Source organism: Salmo salar, chromosome 02 (assembly GCF_965601325.2).
Source record: "Salmo salar chromosome 02, fSalSal1, whole genome shotgun sequence".
Taxonomy (NCBI): domain Eukaryota; kingdom Metazoa; phylum Chordata; class Actinopteri; order Salmoniformes; family Salmonidae; genus Salmo; species Salmo salar.
In genome coordinates, this window is record NC_138292.1 from 79,191,361 (window position 1) to 79,213,990 (window position 22,630).

At 49.0% G+C, this 22,630-nt stretch overlaps 1 protein-coding gene across 1 annotated transcript in view; it reads left to right on the plus strand.

The window, feature by feature from the left end:
* Positions 1–22,630, plus strand: part of LOC106593847 (noelin-2) — a 77,454-nt gene that overhangs the window by 26,553 nt on the left and 28,271 nt on the right. The window contains exons 4-5 of the mRNA XM_082967398.1: positions 8,985–9,204; positions 19,682–19,788. Of these exons, the coding sequence (XP_082823524.1) occupies positions 8,985–9,204; positions 19,682–19,788 (327 nt within the window). The remainder of the gene's footprint in view (positions 1–8,984; positions 9,205–19,681; positions 19,789–22,630) is intronic.

The window sequence follows — 22,630 nt, forward strand, 5'->3', positions numbered from 1 at the left end:
TGAGTTCTGTTATACTCACAGACACCATTCAAACAGTTTTAGAAACTTTAGGGTATTTTCTATCCAAAGCCAATAATTATATGCATATTCTAGTTACTGGGCAGGAGTAGTAACCAGATTAAATCGGGTACGTTTTTTATCCAGCCGTGTCAATACTGCCCCCTAGCCCTAACAGGTTAAAATAGCTTTTCGGCGAAAGCACATTTTGCAATATTCTGAGTACATAGCCCAGCCATCATGGCTAGCTAATTTGACACCCACCAAGTTTGGCCCTCACCAAACTCAGATTTACTATAAGAAAAATTGGATTACCTTTGCTGTTCTTCGTCAGAATGCACTCCCAGGACTTTTACTTCAACAACAAATTTTGTTTTGGTTCCAAATAATCCATAGTTATATTCAAATAGCTCCGTTTTGTTCGTGCGTTCAGGTCAGTATCCGAAGGGTGACGCGCGAGCGCATTTCGTGACAAAAAAAATCTAAATATTCCATTACCGTACTTCGAAGCATGTCAAATGCTGTTTAAAATCAATTTTTATGCTATTTTTCTCATAAAATAGCAATAGTATTCCAACCGGGCGACGTTGTATTCATTCAAAGGCTGAAAGAAAAAAATTTAGAATTCTCATGAACGCGCATCTCCAGTGTCACTGTCCCTTGCCTGACCACTCACAAACAGTGAACCCTGTTTGCTAACCCTTCCCCTAACCCTAACTTTAACCCTTTAGCTAATCTTCCCCTAACCCTAACCCTAACCCTGTTAGCTAACCCTTCCCCTAACCCTAACATTAACCCTTTAGCCTAATCTTCCCCTAACCCTAACCCTAACCCTGTTAGCTAACCCTTCCCCTAACCCTAACATTAACCCTTTAGCTAATCTTCCCCTAACCCTAACCCTAACCCTGTAAGCTAACCCTTCCCCTAACCTTAACCCTTCAGCTAATCTTCCCCTAACCCTAACCCTGTTAGCTAACCCTTCCCCTAACCCTAACCTTAACCCTGTTAGCTAACCCTTCCCCTAACCCTAACCTTAACCCTTTAGCTAATCTTCCCCTAACCCTAACCCTAATCCTGTAAGCTAACCCTTCCCCTAACCTTAACCCTTTAGCTAATATTCCCCTAACCCTAACCCTAACCCTGTTAGCTAACCCTTCCCCTAACCCTAACCCTGTTAGCTAACCCTTCCCCTAACCCTAACCTTAACCCTTTAGCTAATCTTCCCCTAACCCTAACCCTGTAAGCTAACCCTTCCCCTAACCCTAACCCTGTAAGCTAACCCTTCCCCTAACCTTAACCCTTTAGCTAATCTTCCCCTAACCCTAACCCTGTTAGCTAACCCTTCCCCTAACCCTAACCCTGTTAGCTAACCCTTCCCCTAACCCTAACCCTAACCCTACAGCTAATCTTCCCCTAACCCTAACCCTAACCCTGTTAGCTAACCCTTCCCCTAACCCTAACATATTGTATGTTTAACAAATTCATAACATATAATACGAATTCTACTTCGTAACATCCCCAAACGAATACATACCGTACGAAACGTAACATATCATACTAAATGGAGTGATTCAGATTTACGTACAGAATAATACTAAATGCTCTGAGACCAGGTTGGGGAGAGAGAAAGTGGGGAAGGAAGAAGAGGGAGAAGAGACGGGAGATTGAGAGGGCTGGAGTGAGAGAAAGTCCGAGAGAAAGAGAGATCTAATGCTTTTCAATGTTTTTGCTGAGGAGAACTGAAGGGCAGACAGAGAGAGAAATAGAGAGAGAGAGAGAGAGAGAGAGAGAGAGAGAGAGAGAGAGAGAGAGATGGATGGATTTAGGAGATGGAGCATTAGAGTGATAAAGAGGGTGAGAGATTAGTGCGAGGAGGAGAGAAGAGAGGGTTGGAGAGATAGTTGAAGGAGAGAAGATAGCAGGAGAGGGATTATCCACCAAACGCTGTTTAACTGACAGCAGGGTTTAGCCTTTAAGTGTGTGTGTGTGTGCGTGTGTGTGTGTGTGTGTGTGTGTGTGTGTGTGTGTGTGTGTGTGGTGTGTGTGTGTGTGTGTGTGTGTGTGTGTGTGTGTGTGTGTGTGTGTGTGTGGGTGGGTGTGTGTTTGGGTGGGTGGGTGGGTGGGTGTGAATGATTTACTGTTCTCCTGGGGTGATGATATCTTCATCTAATATTATACCTAAATAATTATCTCTCTCATCCCTCTCTCTCTCATCCCTCTTTCTCTCTCTCCATCCCTCTTTCTCTCTCTCATCCCTCTTTCTCTATTTCCATCCCTCTTTCTCTCTCTCATCCCCTTTTCTCTCTCTCATCCCTCTTTCTCTCTCATCCCTCTTTCTCTCTCTCCATCCCTCTTTCTCTCTCTCCATGCCTGCTTCTCTCTCTCATCCCTGTTTCTCTCTCTCATCCCTGTTTCTCCCTCTCCATGCCTCTTTCTCTCTCTCCATGCCTCTTTCTCTCTCTCATCCCTCTTTCTCTCTCTGCAACCCTCTTTCTCTCTCTCTATCCCTCTTTCTCTCTCTATCCCTCTTTCTCTCTCTCCATTTCAGTGGCGATTTAAGCATGTATATCTTGGTGGGGCAAAAAAATAATAATGTTAGATGCATGCCAGCAAAGCCACAACACAACACAACACTAAACAATACATGAATTGCACTATAACGGTGACAAACTGTGCCCATAAACTGTTAGGGCCTACAGGAGAGCTTTGTTTTCAGCACCATGTAGTGAAGCTTTACCACTGCTACACCTGCCTAGTTAAATAAAGGTTAAATAAAATAAATAAATAAATAAACAATATTAGCGGAACCTTGTCTAGCAGCGAAACAGTTCCTTCAGCATCATTTACTGACTTTTAAAAAAACAACATAGCTGATATGGCTGACTTGCTTAAACAAATGTGGTTTCTACTGACAATTGAGATGTACAAACTATGGCATAAGGGTGTCGACAAGCGGATAAGAGGCAATCCGCAGTTTAAATTAAAACATTAATGAGCGTGCTAGGATGGACGTAGTCAATATAACTATTTGTTCAGCTCTTTTGAAATGTACAGCGACAGAATTCAGAACATTGGCCGTTCTAACAGTGCTCTTCTCCCTGTACACCAAGTTAGAACCGTAGTATAAATTAAGGGGGCATATAAGCAGACAGTGAAAGCTGTTACAATATTCAATGATTACATTTCTCTAAAACAGGCTGGGAGCCAGAAATCTTTCTGATTGAGAAGGGGTCAAATACTTATTTGCCTCATTAAAATGCAAAATCAATTTATAACATTTTTGACATGCGTTTTTCTGGATTTTTTTGTTGTTATTCTGTCTCTCACTGTTCAAATAAACCTACCATTAAAATTATAGACTGATCATTTCTTTGTCAGTGGGCAAACGTACAAAATCAGCAGGGGATCAAATACTTTTTTCCCTCACTGTATTTCCCTCTCATATTACATCATTTTTGGACTCAACTTGTTGTTTGTATTTATTTATTTTTTATTTAATCTTTATTTAACTGGGCAAGTCAGTTAAGAACAAATTCTTATTTACAATGACGGCCTACCAAAAGGCAAAAGGCCTCCTGCAGGGACGAGGGATGGTATTAAAAATAAAATATAAATATAGGACAAAACACACATCATGACAAGAGAGACAACACAACACTACATAAAGAGAGACCTAAGACAACAACATAGCAAGGCAGCAACACATGACAACAACATGGTAGCAACGCAACATGGTAGCAGCACAAAACATGGTACAAACATTATTGGGCATGACAACAGCACAAAGGGCAAGAAGGTAGAGACAACAATACATCAAGCAAAGCAGCCACAACTGTCAGTAAGAGTGTTCATGATTGAGTCTTTGAATGAAGAGATTGAGATAAAACTGTCCAGTTTGAGTGTTTGTTGCAGCTCGTTCCAGTCGCTAGCTGCAGCGAACTGAAAAGAAGAGCAACCCAGGGATGTGTGTGCTCTGGGGACCTTTAACAGAATGTTACTGGCAGAATGGTGTTGTATGTGGAGGATGAGGGCTGCAGTAGATATCTCAGATAGGGGGGAGTGAGGCCAAAGAGGGTTTTATAAATAAGCATCAACCAGTGGGTCTTGCGACGGGTATACAGAGATGACCAGTTTACAGAGGAGTATAGAGTGCAGTGATGTGTCCTATAAGGAGCATTGGTTGCAAATCTGATGGCCGAATGGTAAAGAACATCTAGCCACTCGAGAGCACCCTTACCTGCCGATCTATGAATTATTATTCTTTATTTATTTATTTCTTTCACCATTATTTAACCAGGTAGGCCAGTTGAGAACAAGTTCTCATTTACCACTGCAACCTGGCCAAGATAGAGCAAAGCAGTGCAACACAAACAACACAGAGTTACACATGGGGTAAACAAACGTACAGTCAATAACACAATAAAAAAGTCTATATACAGTGTTTGCAAATGTAGTAAGATTGGGGAGGTAAGGCAATAAATAGGCCATAGTGGCAAAATAATTACAATTTAGCAATTAAACACTGGGGAGATAGATGTGCAGAAGATGAATGTGCAAGTAGAGATACTGGGGTGCAAAGGAGCAAAAAAATAAATAACAATATGGGGATGAGGTAGTTGGGTGGGCTATTTACAGATGGGCTATGTACAGGTGCAATGATCGGTAAGCTGCACTGACAGCTAATGCTTAAAGTTAGTGAGGGAGATATAAGCTTTAGTGATTTTTGCAATTCGTTCCAGTCATTGGCAGCAGAGAACTGGAAGGAAAGGCGGCCAAAGGAGGAGTTGGCTTTGGGGGTGACCAGTGAAATATACCTGCTGGAGCATGTGCTATGGGTGAGTGTTGCTATGGTGACCAGTGAGCTGAGATAAGGCGGGGCTTTACCTAGCAAATACTTACAGATGACCTGGAGCCAGTGGGTTTGGCGAAGAATATGAAGCTAGGGCCAGCCAATGAGAGCATACAGGTCGCAGTGGTGGGTAGTATATGGGGCTTTGGTGACAAAACGAATGGCACTGTGATAGACTACATCCAATTTGCTGAGTAGAGTGTTGGAGGCTATTTTGTAAATGACATCGCCGAAGTCAAGGATCGGTAGGATAGTTAGTTTTACGAGGGTATGTTTGGCAGCATGAGTGAAGGATGCTTTGCTGCGATACAGGAAGCCGATTCTAGATTTAATTTGGATTGGAGATGCTTAATGTGAATCTGGAAGGAGAGTTTACAGTCTAACTAGGCACCAAGGTATTTGTAGTTGTCCACATACTCTAAGTCAGAACCGTCCAGAGTAGTGATGCTGGACAGGCGGGAGGATGCATTTAGTTTTACTTGCATTTAAGAGCAGTTGGAGGCCACGGAAGGAGTGTTATAGGGCATTGAAGCTCGTCTGGAGGTTTGCTAACACAGTGTTCAAAGAAGGGCCAGAAGTAATACAGAATGGTGTCGTCTGCGTAGAGGTGGATCAGAGAATCACCAGCAGCAAGAGCGACATCATTGATGTATACAGAGAAAAGAGTCAGCCCGAGAATTGAACCCTGTGGCACCCCCACAGAGACTGCCGGAGGTCCGGACAACAAGCCCTCCGATTTGACACACTGAACTCTATCTGAGAAGTAGCTGGTGAGCCAGGCGAGGCTGTTGAGGCTGCCGATAAGAATGTGGTGATTGACAGAGTCGAAAGCCTTGGCCAGGTCGATGAATACAGCTGCACAGTACTGTCTTTTATTGATGGCGGTTATGATATCATTTCGAACCTTGAGCGTGGCTGAGGTGCACCCATGACCAACTCGGAAACCAGATTGCATAGCGGAGAAGGCACGGTGAGATTCGAAATGGTCGGTGATCTGTTTGTTAACTTGGCTTTCGAAGACTTTAGAAAGGCAGGGTAGGATAGATATAGGTCTGTAACAACTTGGGTCTATAGTGTCACCCTCTTTGAAGAGGGGGATGACCATGGCAGCTTTCCAATCTTTAGGGATCTCAGAAGATACGAAAGCGAGGTTGCAAAAATTGCGGCGGATAATTTTAGAAAGAGAGGGTCCAGATTGTCTAGCCCAGCTGATTTGTAGAGGCCCAGATTTTGCAGCTCTTTCAGAACATCAGCTATCTGGATTTGGGTGAAGGAGAAATGGGGGAGGCTTGGGCAAGTTGCTGTGGTGGGTGTAGAGCTGACCGGGGTAGGGGTAGTGTGGGGGATGAATCAGAATTAGTTAAGTAACATAGATAATTAAGATGTTATATTAGTATAATATGCTTATGTGAGATACTTGTCATTAGAAAGTGTCCTTTGGACTCTGGTATGTTTCAGTTACACGTTTCCCTTAGCTGGGGCTCAGACACTTGGGGCCTAGAGAGGGGAGAGTTCAGACTTGTCTTTTACTTGTCTCTTTTGCTATGCAGAATATCAGCAAGAGAGGAGGACAGAATGAAATATTGTCTTCGTATGTGAATGTCTCTTTACCTATTCTTAAACCATGTGAAGGGATGGCGTGATTAATGGGGAACCAATGACTTGTCTCCACAATGTCTGTGAGCAAGTCACTCCCTCATTTTCTTTATTGTGGGGAGGTTTATGGCAGTGTCTGGGACCATGGTCTCTTAGATCTCACACTTATCCTGTGGTAGTATATGGCCTAGAGGCTCACTCACCCCAGTGAGCCTGTCCAGAAGTAGGGTCAAGAGGGGGTTTGCTTGAGATGGGAGTATCTAGAGTTGACAATTGATATATGCCATTGGATGAAATTGTGTTTTTGTTCTATGAAGTACCAGGAACGGGATTAGAACCTCGTCATTAGGGATCAAACGGAACGATTATTTATAGCGAATGTTATCTAGCTGTGGATACGCCTCTCTAAAGTAAACAGTCTTTCTTTGTGAACTGTTCCTAACTATCTGTGGTTTGTCATGTCAAAAAGGGGGTGGATCTTAAGATAAAGATCTCAGTAGTCATTGTGTTCAACACTCTCAACGGGTCATTAGAAATGGTGAATCGTTGAAAGTCAACTGCTAATGCAAAGCTCTTATAATTAAAATTGTAGTTTAAGTATAAACTCTGACTGGTGTGTGTGAAGTTTGTCTCTCCTCATTTGGTAATACAGAAATTAGCAACCACAGTAGCCAGGTGGAAAGCATGGCCAGCCGTAGAAAAATGCTTATTGAAATTCTCGATTATCGTAGATTTATCGGTGGTCACAGGAGAAATGGGGGAGCTTGGAGCAGTTGCTCTTATTCTCCATGGACTTTAACAGTGTCACAGAACCTTTTGGAGTTTGTGCTACAGGATGCAAATTTCTGCTTCAAAAAGCTAGCCTTTGCTTTCCTAACTGCCTGTGTATATTGGTTCCTAACTTCCCTGAAAAGTTGCATAAAGGGGCTACTCGATGCTAATGCTGTACACCACAGGATGTTTTTTGTGCTGGTCAAGGGCAGTCAGGTCTGGAGTGAACCAAGGACTATATCTGTTCCTGGTTCTATTTTTTGGGGAATGGGGCATGCTTATTTAAGATGGTGAGGAAAGCACTTTCAAAGAATAACCATGCATCCTCTACTGGCGAAATGAGGTCAATATCTTTCCAGGATACCCGGGCCAGGTCGATTAGAAAGGCCTGCTCGCTGAAGTGTTTTAGGGAACGTTTGACAGTGATGAGGGGTGGTAGTTCGACCGAGGACCCATTACGGACACATGCAATGAGGCAGTGATCGCTGAGATCCTGGTTGAAGACAGCGGAGGTGTATTTAGAGGGAAGGTTGATCAGGATGATATCTATGAGGGTGCCCGTGTTTACGGATTTGGGGTTGTATCGGGTAGGTTCCATGATAATTTGTGTGAGATTGAGGGCATCTAGCTTAGATTGTAGGACGGCTGGGGTGTTAAGCATATCCCAGTTTAGGTCACCTAGCAGCATGAGCTCTGAAGATAGATCGGGGGCAATCAGTTCATGAATGGTGCCTAGGGCACAGCTGGGGGCTGAGGGGGGTCAACAACAAGCTACAACAGTGAGGGGGGGCTGAGTGGGGTCAATAACTTGCTAGAACAGTGAGAGACTTATTTTTGGAAATGGTGGATTTTTAAAAAGAGTTCGAACTGTTTGGGCACAGACTTGGATAGCATGACAGAACTCTGCAGGCCATCTCTGCAGTAGATTGCAACTCCACCCCCTTTGGCAGTTTTATCTTGGCGGGAAATGTTGTAGTTGGGGATGGTCATTTCTGAATTTTTAGTGGCCTTCCTAAGCCAGGATTCAGACACGGTTAGGACATCAGGGTTGGCGGAGTGTGTTAAAGCAGTGAATAAAACAAACTTAGGGAGGATGCTTCTAATGTTAACATGCATGAAACCAAGGCTTTAACGGTTACAGAAGTCAACAAATGATAGCGCCTGGGGAATGGGAGTGGTGCTGGGGGCTGCAGGGCCTGGGTTAACCTCTACATCACCAGAGGATCAGAGGAGGAGTAGATAAGGGTATGGCTAAAGGCTATAAGAACTGGTTGTCTAGTGTGTTGGGGACAGAGAATAAAAGGAGCAGATTTCTGGACGTGGTAGAATAGATTCAAGGCATAATGTACAGACAAGGATATGGTAGGATGTGAGTAGAGTGGAGGTAAACCTAGGCATTGAGTAATAATGAGGGAGGTTTCGTCTCAGGAGGGACAAGTTAAGCCCGGTGAGGTCTCCTCATGTGTGTGGGGTGGGACTAAAGAGCTATCTAAGGCATTTTGAGCGGGACTGTCTATGTGTCTCCGTAATCTAGCATGGGTATGATGGTCTCCTCTTTCTCTCCTTCTCATCTCCCTCTCCTCTCCTCTATCTCTCTTTCTCATCTGCCTCTCCTCTCCTCTCCTCTCTCCTCTCCTCTCCTCTCCTCTCCTCTCTCCTCTCCTCTCCTCTCCTCTCCCTCTCCTCTCCTCCTCCCTCTCCTCTCCTCTCTCCTTCTCATATCCTCCTCTCCTCTCCTTCTCATCCTCCTCTCCTCTCCTCCCTCCTTTAGGAGTTGAAGGGTCAGATGTCTCAGCTGCGCCCCCTATTGTCGGTGATTGACCAGTACAGGTTTGACCTCCAGACCCTGGCCGTGCTCCGAGGGGAGGTCCTTAACCTGTCAATCATCCTGACAGCCATTCAGGAGGAGGTGGGGGCCTACGACTATGAAGAACTACAACAGAGAGTGCTACTGCTGGAGACTAGGCTGCACGCCTGTATGAACAAACTGGGTAGGAGGAGAGGAGGGGAATGTACACGCCTGTATGAACAAACTGGGTAGGAGGAGAGGAGGGGAATGTACACGCCTGTATGAACAAACTGGGTAGGAGGAGAGGAGGGGAATGTACACGCCTGTATGAACAAACTGGGTAGGAGGAGAGGAGGGGAATGTACACGCCTGTATGAACAAACTGGGTAGGAGGAGAGGAGGGGAATGTACACGCCTGTATGAACAAACTGGGTAGGAGGAGAGGAGGGGAATGTACACGCCTGTATGAACAAACAGGGTAGGAGGTGAGGAGGGGAATGTACACACCTGTATGAACAAACTGGGTAGGAGGGGAGGAGGGGAATGTGTGTGTTAAGGTGCAGTATGTGTGTGTGTGTGTGTGTGTGTGTGTGTGTGTGTGTGTGTGTGTGTGTGTGTGTGTGTGTGTGTGTGTGTGTGTGTATTGACCTGTGTGTGTGTGTTAAGGTGCATTATGTGTGTGTGTATTGACCTGTGTGTGTGTGTGTGTGTGTGTGTGTGTGTGTGTGTGTGTGTGTGTGTGTGTGTGTGTGTGTGTGTGTGTGTGTGTGTGTGTGTCTGTGTGTCTCCCAGGCTGTGTGTATATATAGTGACCTGTGTGTGTGTGTGTGTGTGTGTGTGTCCCAGGCTGTGTGTATATATCCTGTTAGGGACCTCACCAATATCCAATGGTAGAGCGTGGCGCAAAATACAAATACCTTAAAAATGCTATAACTTCAATTTCTCAAACATATGTGTCACGAGCGGATAGAACTGTTTAGGGTGAGTCAAGCGCAGGAGACTGAGGTCCGTCGGAACAAACTTGATTTAATAAATCCAAAGGCAAAATCCATATACGGCTGGGAGCACAACAGTCAAAAATAATAAAAGAAGCTCCGCTAAAAAAGGGCAGACGGGGCGCAGCCCGGCAACCCTACTGCCTATACAATAAGTCGTAACCCAAACAATATAACACCACACGTAACAAAGAACAATCCCGCACGAATCCTAACTAAACACAGACAGACTAAATACCCCCCCACTAATGACAAACACTGAAACACAGATCGGTGGCAGCTAGTAGGCCGGCGACGACGAACGCCGAGCACCGCCCGACTGAGGAGAGGCGCCACCTTCTGTGGACATTGTGACAGTACCCCTCCCCTGACGCGCGGGTCCCGCAGCGCGCCGACTCCGGCCTCGGGGACGACCCGGAGGGCGAGGCGCCGGGCGATCCGGGCGGAGGCTGTGGAAATTCCGCAACATGGCTGGATCCAGAATGTCCCTCGCCGGGACCCAGCACCTCTCCTCCGGACCGTACCCCTCCCAGTCCACGAGGTACTGCAGGCCCCCCACCCGACGTCGGGAGTCCAAGATGGATTCGGACTGTATACGCCGGGGCCCCTCCGATGTCCAGGGGGGGCGGGGGGGCCTCCCGCACCTCAGCATCCTGCAGCGGACCAGCTACCACCGGCCTGAGGAGAGACACATGAAACGAGGGGTTAATACGGTAATATGTAGGAAGTTGTAACCTATAACACACCTCGTTTATTCTCATCAGGACTTTGAATGGCCCCACAAATCGCGGACCCAGCTTCCGGCAGGGCAGGCGGAGGGGCAGGTTCCGGGTCGAGAGCCAGACTCTATCCCCTGGGTTAAACACAGGGGCCTCACTGCGGTGGCGGTCAGCGCTCTCCTTGTGTCGTTCTCCAGCCCTCTTTATACACTCCTGGACAGCATTCCAGCCTCTGTCTGGCTCTGTTGCCATGGCACCAGGACCGGCTGATAACCCAACACGACCTGGAAGGGTGACAGGTTAGTAGAGGAGTGGCGCTGAGAGTTCTGGGCTCTACCTGCCCATTACTCTCGGGGTGGAAACCCGAGGTCAGGCTGACCGAGACCCCCAGCCTCTCCATAAACGACCTCCATACCCTGGACGTAAACTGGGGACCCCGATCAGATACGATGTCCTCTGGCACCCCGTAGTGCCGGAAGACGTGGGTGAATAGGGCCTCCGCGGTCTGTAGGGCCGTAGGAAGACCGGGCAACGGAAGCAGACGGCAGGACTTTGAGAACCAATCCACAACAACCAGGATCGTCGTGTTCCCCTGAGATGGCGGGAGATCCGTTAGGAAATCCACCGAGAGGTGAGACCAAGGCCGCTGTGGAACGGGGAGGGGCTGTAATTTCCCTCGAGGCAGGTGCCTAGGAGCCTTGCACTGGGCGCACACCGAACAGGAAGAGACATAGTGTCTTACATCCTCAACCAAGGTGGGCCACCAGTACTTCCCCTTCAGGCCTCGCACTGTAGAGTGTGGGCCCATCGGATAAAGCGATTGCGAACACCCAGCGGAACGAACTTCAGACCCGCGGGACATTGAGGTGGAGTGGGTTCTGACCGACTCGCCCGCTCGATGTCCGCATCCACCTCCCATACAACAGGTGCCACCAGACAGGAAGCAGGGAGTATGGGAGTGGGATCGATGGTCCGCTCCTCTGTGTCGTAGAGACGCGACAGTGCGTCGGCCTTCCAGTTCCGAGAACCCGGAATGTACGAAAGGGTAAACTGAAACCTCATAAAGAACATGGCCCACCTGGCTTGACGAGGATTAAGTCTCCTTGCTGCCCGGATGTACTCCAGGTTACGGTGGTCGGTCCAGATGAGAAAAGGGTGACGTGCCCCCTCAAGCCAATGTCTCCACACTGTCAAAGCCTTGACCAAGGCTAACAACTCCCTGTCCCCCACATCATAGTTGCGCTCCGCCGGGCTCAGCTTCTTAGAAAAGAATGCGCAGGGGCGGAGCTTCGGAGGAACCCCCGAACGCTGCGAAAGAACAGCTCCAACCCCAGCCTCGGACGCGTCCACCTCCACTATGAATGGCAAAGAGGGATCCGGATGCGCCAGCACCGGAGCGTCGGTAAACAGAACCTTCAGACGACGGAAGGCTCTGTCCGCCTCTGCCGACCACCGCAATCGCACCGGACCCCCCTTCATCAGTGAGGTAATGGGAGCTGCCACCTGACCAAAACCCCGGATAAACCTCCGGTAATAATTGGCGAACCCCAAGAACCGCTGCATCTCCTTCACCGTGGTAGGGGTCGGCCAATTACGCACAGCCGTAACGCGGTCATCTTCCATCACCACCCCTGTGGTGGAAATGCGATATCCCAGAAAAGAGATGGCTTGTTTGGAGAACTCACATTTCTCAGCCTTGACGTATAGGTTATGCTCCAGCAGCAGCCCAAGCACTTTACGCACCAGAGCTACATGCGTGGCGCGTGTGGCGGAGTAGATCAAGATGTCATCGATGTACACCACCACACCCTGTCCGAGCATGTCTCTGAGAACCTCGTCCACAAAGGATTGGAAGACGGCGGGAGCATTTTTTAACCCATACGGCATGACGAGGTACTCATAATGGCCAGATGTGGTACTAAATGCGGTTTTCCACTCGTCTCCATCTCGGATACGCACCAGGTTATATGCACTCCTGAGATCTAGTTTGGTGAAGAAGCGCGCCCCGTGAAATGACTCCACGGCCGTAGCAATGAGAGGTAGTGGGTAACCGAACCCCACTGTGATAGAATTTAGACCTCTATAGTCAATGCACGGGCGCAGGCCTCCTCCCTTCTTCTTCACAAAAAAGAAACTCGAGGAGATGGGTGATTTAGATGGCCGAATGTATCCCTGTCTCAAGGACTCAGTGACATATGTCTCCATAGCCATTGTCTCCTCCTGCGACAGAGGATACACGTGACTTTTAGGAAGGGCCGCGCCAGCCTGGAGGTTTATCACACAATCCCCCTGTCGATGGGGTGGTAATTGAGTCGCCTTCATTTTACTGAAGGCGATAGCCAAATCGGCATATTCAGAGGGAATGTGTACAGTAGAGACTTGGTCTGGACTCTCCACCGTGGTTGCATCGATGGAAACTCCTATATACCTACCTGAGCACTCCCTCGACCACCCCTTAAGAGCCCTCTGCCCCCATGAAATCTGAGGATTGTGAGAGACTAGCCAGGGAAGTCCCAGCACCACCGGAAATGCCGGGGAATCAATAAGGAACAGGCTGATACGTTCCTCATGACCCCCCTGCGTCACCATGACCAGTGGCACTGTTACCTCCCTCACTTGGCCAGACCCTAGTGGTCGACTATCTAAAGCGTGCATGGAGAAGGGTTGGTCCAGTTTAACCAGGGGAATCCCTAACTTATCAGCAACCCCACGGTCCATAAAACTCCCAGCTGCGCCTGAATCGACTAGTGACTTATACTGGGAGTGAGGGGAAAACTCAGGAAAAAAAACAGAGACGTACATGTGGTCGACAGGGGGCTCTGGGTGTGTCTGGTGCTGACTCACCTGGGGGGTCGAAGTGGTGCTCTGCCTGCCATCTGAATTCCCGGGAGAACCTCTCCAGCACCGGTCCGCAGTGTGTCCTCTATGGCGACAGTGGGTGCAGGAGAGGCCCCCCCCTCCGGTCCTCCTAGCAGCAGTCCCTCCTAACTCCATGGGCGTTGGAGCAGGAGGGATGGGAGGTGCAATGAATAGGCCCCGATCGGAACGTCCCCGGGCAGCCAGCAGGTTGTCCAGCTTGATGGACAAATCAATCAACTGGTCCAGGGTGGTGGTATGGTCCCGGCAAGCCAGCTCCTGGCGGACGTCCTCACGTAAACTACACCTGTAGTGGTCAATCAGCTAAGGACAACTACCCGCTCATTCCACCCCGATCCGGCGGCTAGAGTCCGGAACTCCAGGGCAAAGTCCTGAGCGCTCCTCGTCTCCTGCCTCAGATGGAAAAATCGCTCGCCCGCCGCCTTGCCCTCCGGGGGATGATCGAATACCGCCCGGAAGCGGCGAGCAAAGTCTGGGTAGTTGTCCTTAGCTGAGTCTGGGCCCTCCCAGACGGCGTTGGCCCATTCCAGAGCTCTACCCGTGAGGCACGAGACAAGGACGCTCACCCTCTCTTCATCGGAGGGAGAGGGCTGGACGGTCGCCAGGTATAGGTCCAACTGGAGCAAAAACCCCTTGCACCCAGCGGCCGTCCCATCGAACTCCCTGGGAGCCATGATCCGGATCCCGCCTGTACTGGGTCCGGTGGGTGTCGGTAGGGGCGCCGGGTGATGACTTGGTCCTGGTGGGGGTGAAGGAGCGACTCGCTCCCAGCTCTCAAAACGGGCCAGCACCTGGTCCATGGCTGTGCCCAGTCGGTGGAGGAGGCTGGCATGTTGGGAGACTTGTTCCTCCATTGACGGTGTTTCTGTCCCTGCTGACTCCATAACGTGGTGCGGGATTCTGTCACGAGCGGATAGAACTGTTTAGGGTGAGTCAAGCGCAGGAGACTGAGGTCCGTTGGAACAAACTTGATTTAATAAATCCAAAGGCAAAATCCATATACGGCTGGGAGCACAACAGTCAAAAAGACTAAAAGAAGCTCCGCTCAAAAAGGGCAGACGGGGCGCAGCCCGGCAACGCTACTGCCTATACAATAAGTCGTAACCCAAACAATATAACACCACACGTAACAAAGAACAATCACGCACGAATCCTAACTAATGACAAACACGAAACAGGTGCAATCAAAAAACAGACATAACTAACAGACACTGAAACACAGATCGGTGGCAGCTAGTAGGCCGGCGACGACGAACGCCGAGCACCGCCCGACCGAGGAGAGGCGCCACCTTCTGTGGACGTTGTGACAATATGACTATTTTACACCATTTTAAAGACAAGACTCTCGTTAATCTAACCACATTGTCCGATTTCAAAAAGGCTTTACAGCGAAAGCAAAACATTAGATTATGTCGGGAAAGTACCCTGCCAAAAATAAATCACACAGCCATTTTCAAAGCAAGCATATATGTCACAAAAACCAAAACCACAGCTAAATGCAGCACTAACCTTTGATGATCTTCATCAGATGACACTCCTAGGACATTATGTTATACAATACATGCATGTTTTGTTCAATCAATGTCACGACACCGACGGATGGTGGCGCCCCTCCTCGACCGGGCGGCGCTCGGCGGTTGTCGTCGCCGGCCTACTAGCTACCATCGATCCTTTTTGTTTCACTTTCTGTTGGTTAGGTCTAGGTAGGCACACACCTGTTTTGGTTTAGTTATTAGTAGGGGGGGTTATTTAGTTTAGCAAGGTATGTCTGTGTTTGTGCGTGATTATGTTCCTTGTCAGGTTTGTGGAATCTTGAGGAACGTGTGTTTTTTTCCCTTTGCCTGCAGTTGTTTCGTGTTTTATCATCGCAGAGGTATTTATGGGCTGCGTCCCTATTTTGGACGTCTAATAAGGGTTTTGGAGCGTGGTATCTGTTTGGCGCCCTGCCCTGCCGTGTTTGGACTTTCTTTATTTTTTGTGCATACGGATTAAAAGTGTGTTCAAGAATTGACTGTCTCCTGCGCTTGACTCTACCTCTCCTGCTTCCTTGAGCCAGCCCTGACAGAATCACGCACCACAATTGATGGAGTCAGCAGGAGCTTCAGCGCCAACCCTGTCCATGGAGGAAAGAGTTGCCCAACACTCCACCCTGCTCCACCGAAAGGGTACCGCCATGGATCAGGTGTTGGCGCGCATGGATAGCTGGGACCGAAGCGCTCTCGGCCCCACGAACGCGGCAGGTCAACAGCCTGCGCCCCAACCAGCACCCACAGCACCCAGTACCAGTGGGGTGAAACTCGCTCCCCCCAGGGAGTACGATGGGACGGCCGCTGGGTGTAAGGGCTTCTTACTCCAGTTGGAGTTATACCTGGCGACCGTTCGTCCCTCTCCCTCAGGGGAGGAGAGCGTCAGCGTCCTCGTCTCCTGTCTCACGGGTAGGGCCCTGGAATGGGCAAACGCCGTGTGGGACAGTCCGGACTCAGCCAGGGACAACTACCCAGAGTTCACCCGGTGTTCGATCATCCCCGGAGGGGAGAGCGGCGGGTGAGCGGCTATTTCACCTGAGACAGGAGACGAGGAGCGCACAGGACTTTGCTCTCGAGTTCCGGACCCTGGCCGCGGGAGCAGGGTGGATTGAGAGGGCCCTTATAGATCACTACCGATGTAGTTTGAGGGAGGATGTCCGCCGGGAATTAGCCTGTCGGGACACGACCATCACCCTGGACCAACTGGTTGACCTGTCCATCCGACTGGACAATCTGCTGGCCGCCCGCGGACGTCCGACCCGGGCCCTGCTCATTCCACCCTCCAGAACACCTGCTCCCACGCCTATGGAGATAGGGGTGGCAGCAGCCAGGAAGACTGGAGGGGGAGTTCGCTCCTGCACCTCATGTGGTCGCAGAGGGCACACTGTGGACCGGTGCTGGAGAGACTCACCCGGGAGTCCAGAAGGCAGGCAGAGCGCTCCTTTGACACCTCAGGTGAGTCAGCACCAGCCTCACCCAGAGCCCCCTGTCCGTCACATGTATGTGTCAGTGTCTTTTCCTTGTTTCTCCCCTCACTCCCGGCTTAAGGCGCTAGTCGATTCAGGCGCGGCGGGGAGTTTTATGGACCGTGGGGTCGTGGCTAAGTTAGGGATTCCCCTGGTTCAGTTGGACCAACCCTCCCCCGTGCATGCCCTAGACAGTCGACCACTAGGGTCAGGGCTGGTCAGGGAGGTCACTGTGCCACTGGTCATGGTAATGCGGGGGGGTCATGAGGAGCGGATTAGTCTTTTCCTCATTGATTCCCCAGCGTTTCCAGTGGTTCTAGGGATTCCCTGGCTAGCCACTCACAACCCTAAGATTTCGTGGGGACAGAGGGCTCTTAAGGGGTGGTCAAATGAGTGCTCGGGCAGGTGCATAGGAGTTTCCATCGATGCGACTACGGTGGAGAGTCCAGACCAAGTCTCCACCGTGCACATTCCCTCAGAGTATGCCGATTTGGATATCGCCTTCAGTAAAACGAAGGCGACCCAATTACCACCTCATCGACGAGGAGACTGTGCCATAAACCTCCAGGTGGGTGCTGCACTTCCTCGTAGTCACGTTTATCCTCTGTCTCAGGAAGAAACAGCGGCTATGGAAACATACGTCACTGAGTCTTTGAGGCAGGGATACATTCGGCCATCTAACTCACCCGTCTCCTCGAGCTTCTTTTTTGTGAAGAAGAAGGAGGGAGGTCTGCGCACGTGCATTGACTATAGAGGTCTAAATGCCATCACAGTGGGTTTCAGTTACCCACTACCTCTCATCGCATCGGCGATATTGTCATTTCACGGGGCGCGCTTCTTCACGAAATTGGATCTCAGGAGTCCATATAATTTGGTGCGTATCCGAGGAGGGGACGAGTGGAAAACTGCATTTAGTACCACATCTGGCCATTATGAGTACCTCGTCATGCCGTATGGGTTAAAGAATGCTCCCGCAGTCTTCCAATCCTTTGTGGACGAGATTCTCCGGGACCTGCTCGGTCAGGGTGTAGTGGTGTACATCGATGACATTCTGGTCTACTCCGCTACATGCGCCGAGCATGTGTCTCTGGTGCGTAAAGTGCTTGGGCGACTGGTGGAGCATGACCTATACGTCAAGGCTGAGAAATGTGAGTTTTCCAAACCAGCCGTCTCTTTCTTGGGGTATCGCATTTCCACATCAGGGGTAGTGATGGAATGTGACCGCATATCAGCCGTGCGTAATTGGCCAACTCCCACCACGGTGAAGGAGGTGCAGCGGTTTTTGGGATTTGCCAATTACTACCGGAGGTTTATCCGGGGCTTTGGGCAGGTGGCGGCTCCCATTACCTCACTGATGAAGGGGGGCCCGGTGCGGTTGCGGTGGTCAGCGGAGGCGGACAGGGCCTTTAGTCATCTGAAGGTTTTGTTCACCGACGCTCCAGTGCTGGCGCATCAGGATCCCTCTTTTCCCTTAATAGTGGAGGTGGACGCGTCCGAGGCTGGAGTAGGAGCCGTGCTATCCCAGCGCTCGGCCACCCCCCCAAGCTCCGCCTCTGTGCCTTCTTCTCTAGGAAGTTGAGTCCGGCGGAGCGTAACTATGATGTGGGGTACAGGGAGTTGTTGGCTGTGGTCAGAGCCCTGAAGGTGTGGAGACATTGGCTTGAGGGGGCGCGTCACCCTTTTCTCATCTGGACTGACCACCGCAATTTGGAGTACATCCGGGCGGCGAGGAGACTGAACCCGCGTCAAGCCAGGTGGGCGATGTTCTTTACTCGATTTCAGTTTAACATCTCGTATATCCCAGGTTCCCGGAACACTAAGGCCGACGCACTGTCTCGTCTCCATGACGCCGAGGAACGGTCCACCGATCCCACGCCCATACTTCCAGCCTCCTGCCTGGTGGCACCGGTGGTCTGGGAGGTGGACGCGGACATCGAGCGGGCGTTACGGACGGAGCCTACTCCTCCGCAGTGTCTAGTGGGTCGTAAGTATGTTCCACTCGGTTTTGGCGATCGTCTGATTCGGTGGGCGCACACGCTTCCCTCCTCGGGTCACCCAGGGGTTGAGCGGACAGTGTGTGGTCTTAGTGGTAGATACTGGTGGCCCACCTTGGTGAGGGACATGAGGCACTATGTCTCATCCTGTTCGGTGTGCACTCAGAGTAAGGCTCCCAGGCACCTGCCTAGAGGGAAATTACAGCCCCTCCCGGTTCCACAGCGACCATGGTCCCACCTGGCGGTGGATTTCCTGACCGATCTCCCGCCGTCTCAGGGCAACACCACGATCCTGGTCGTTGTGGACCGGTTCTCTAAGTCCTGCCATCTGCTTCCTTTACCCGGTCTTCCTACGGCCCTGCAGACCGCGGAAGCCTTATTCACCCACGTCTTCCGGCACTACGGGGTAGGTTTTCTCGTAAAATAGCGATAATATTCCAACCGGGCGACGTTATATTCATTCATAGACTGAAAGAAAAACATGGAGTCGTCTTGTGCACGCGCACTCCAGTGTCATTGTTCCCTGCCTGACCACTCACAAAAACTCCTGCTTTTTTTTGCCCAGAGACTACAGAGACGTCATTCCACTTTCTGGCGCCTTCTGAGAGCCAATGGAAGCCTTAGAAAATGTCACGTTACAGCAGAGATGCTGTATTTTTTATAGAGATGCCCTAAAAGGAGAACAAATTGTCAGACAAGGCACTTCCTGTGTGGAATCTTCTCAGGTTTTGGCCTGCCATATGAGTTCTGTTATACTCACAGACACCATTCAAACAGTTTTAGAAACGTTACAGTGTTTTCTATCCAAATCTACTAATTATATGCATATTCTAGTTTCTGGGCAGGAGTAGTAACCAGATTAAATCGGGTACGTTTTTTATCCGGCCGTGAAAATACTGCCCCCAATCCCAAACAGGATATAGTGACCTGTGTGTGTGTGTGTCCCAGGCTGTGTGTATATATAGTGACCTGTGTGTGTGTGTGTCCCAGGCTGTGTGTATATATAGTGACCTGTGTGTGTGTGTGTGTGTGTGTGTGTGTGTGTGTGTGTGTGTGTGTGTGTGTGTGTGTGTGTGTGTGTGTGTGTGTGTGTGTCTCCCAGGCTGTGGGCGATTAACAGGGGTGAGCAACCCTATCACTGTTAGAGCGTCGGGCTCCCGCTTCGGATCCTGGATGACCGACGCCATGATACCCAGCTCCGACAGCAGGGTGAGTGTGTTTGTCAGGTTGGGGGGGTCCAGGTGACAGGTGATGTCAGAAAGCCTTAGTATCAGCTGAGACGTTCACTTGAACCACCCTCTCTGTTGGACCTTCTCAATATCATTTTCTCCCTCTCTTCTTCTCCTCTCTCTCCATCTCATATCACCCTCTCTCTCCTCCTTGCTCTCCCTCTCTCAATTCGATTTCAATTTCAATTCAGTTCAATTTAAGGGGCTTTATTAGCATGGGAAACATATGATTACATTGCCAAAGAAAAGTGAAATATATAATAAACAAAAGTGAAATAAACAATAAAAAAGGAACAGTAAAAATTACTCTCACAAAAGTTCCAAAAGAATAAAGACATTACAAATGTCATATTATGTCTATATAGAGTGTTGTAATGATGTGTAAATAGTTAAAGTACAAAAGGGAAAATAAATAAACATAAATATGGGTTGTATTTACAATGGTGTTTGTTCTTCACTGGTTGCCCTTTTCTTGTGGCAACAGGTCACAAATATTGCTGCTGTGATGGCACACTGTGGTATTTCACCCAGTAGATATGGGAGTTTATCAAAATTTGATTTGTTTTCAACTTCTTTGTGGGTCTGTGTAATCTGAGGGAAATATGTGTCTCTAACATGGTCATACACCGCTCACTTTCCACCTCATTTTGTGGACAGTGTACGTAACCTTTATTTAATCTTTAACCGAAAGGTTGCAAGTTCGAATCCCCGAGCAAACAAGGTAAAAATCTGTTGTTCTGCCTCTGAACAAGGCAGTTAACCCACTGTTCCTAGGCTGTCATTGAAAATAAGAATTTGTTCTTAACTGGCTTGCCTAGTTAAATAAATAAAAATAAAAAATAAATGTAACTAGGCAAGTCAGTTAAATTAAGAACAAATTCTTATTTACAATGACATCCTACCGGGGAACAGTTGGTTAACTGCCTTGTTCAGGGACAGAACGACAGATTTTTACCTTGTCAGCTCGGGGATTCAATCCAGCAACCTTTCAGTTACTGGCCCAATGCTCTAACCACTAGGCTACCTGCATAGCCTGTTTTCTTTTGAGAGCCAGGTCTGCCTACGACGGTCTTTCTCAATAGCAAGGCTATGCTCACTGAGTCTGTACATAGTCAAAGCTTTCCTTAAGCTTGGGTCAGTCACAGTGGTCAGGTATTCTGCCACTGTGTACTCTCCGTTTAGGGTCAAATACCATTCCAGTTTACTCTGTTTTTTTGTAAATTCTTTCCAATGTGTCAAGTAATTCTCTTTTTGTTTTCTCATGATTTGGTTGCGTCTAATTGTGTTGCTGTCCTGGGGCTCTGTGGGGTGTGTTTGTGTTTGTGAACAGAGCCCCAGGACCAGCTTGCTTAGGGGACTCTTCTCCAGGTTCATCTCTCTGTAGGTGATGGCTTTGTTATGGAAGGTTTGGGAATTGCTTCCTTTTATGTGGTTGTAGAATTTAACGTCTCTTTTCTGGATTTTGATAATTAGCAGGTATCGGCCTAATTCTGCTCTGCGTACATTATTCGATGTTTTACGTTGTACGCAGAGGATAGTTTTGCAGAATTCTGCATGCAGAGTCTGAATTTGGTGTTTGTCCCATTTTGTGAATTCTTGGCTGGTGAGCGGACCCCAGACCTCGCAACCATAAAGAGCAATGTGTTCTATAACTGATTAAAGTATTTTTTGCCAGATCCTAATTGGTATGTTGAATTTTATGTTCCTTTTGATGGCATAGAAGGCCCTTCTTGCCTTGTCTCTCAGATCGTTCACAGCTTTGTTGAAGTTACCTGTGGCGCTGATGTGCAACGGTGTCTAGATGAAATGTGTATTTTTTTATAACACCATTATTTTTGTCTTACTGAGATTTATTGTCAGGGCCCAGGCCTGCCAGAATCTGTGCAGAATATCTAGGTGCTGCTTTAGGCACTCCTTGGCTCTCTCTCTCTCTCGCTCTCTCGCTCTCTCGCTCTGGTCCTCCTCACTCACTCACTCACTCACTCACTCACTCGCTCTCTCCCTCTCTCGCTCTCTCCCTCTCTCCCTCTCTCGCTCTTGCTCTCTCTCTCTTTCTCTCTCTCTCTCTCTCTGTCCCTCTGGTCCTCCTCACTCACTCACTCACTCACTCACTCACTCACTCACTCACTCACTCACTCACTCACTCACTCACTCACTCACTCACTCACTCACTCTCTCTCTCTCTCTCTCTCTCCCTCCCTCTCTGTCTCTGTCTCTGTCTCAGGGGAATGTATATGAAGCTGGTTGTCAGGGCGACTGTCTCCCGGTTGCCAGGTGTGATTAAATTGGCATGGTAACCCGCGTCTGTTCACCATTAGACCCTCTCCTTGGAGACGGGAGGGTTCTATATACGGCAACGGTATCCCAGTTACCGTAACCCGTGACAGCAGGCCCTGTAACCCAGTTACAACTGTTGCCATTGTTACCTTATCCTGGTTACAGGTACACGTTGTGTAACAGTTATATATAGCAACACATCCATTAGAGAGAGCGAGGGAGAGAAAGATTTAAAAAAGACTTTAATTGGCCCAAATAGTTACCTCATTATTAACACACAACTTTATTTCATATAAACAGACAAGAAAGATAGAACCAAGCCCCCCTCCTCGTCCTCGCACCCCCATGGCGTCCCACACCGCCGGAAAATCCCCCAGGCCGTTCACCAGCCCCACATATTCATGCTCCAGTTTCAGACCACAAGGAATGGATGTTTGGTTCTTAGATTGCTCTCCTTCCTTTCCTCTCTCTGTGTTCTCTCTCTCTCCATGCAGCGACAGTAAGCAAGTTTTACATGGTACATTTCCCCTCTCTGTCTGGCGTCA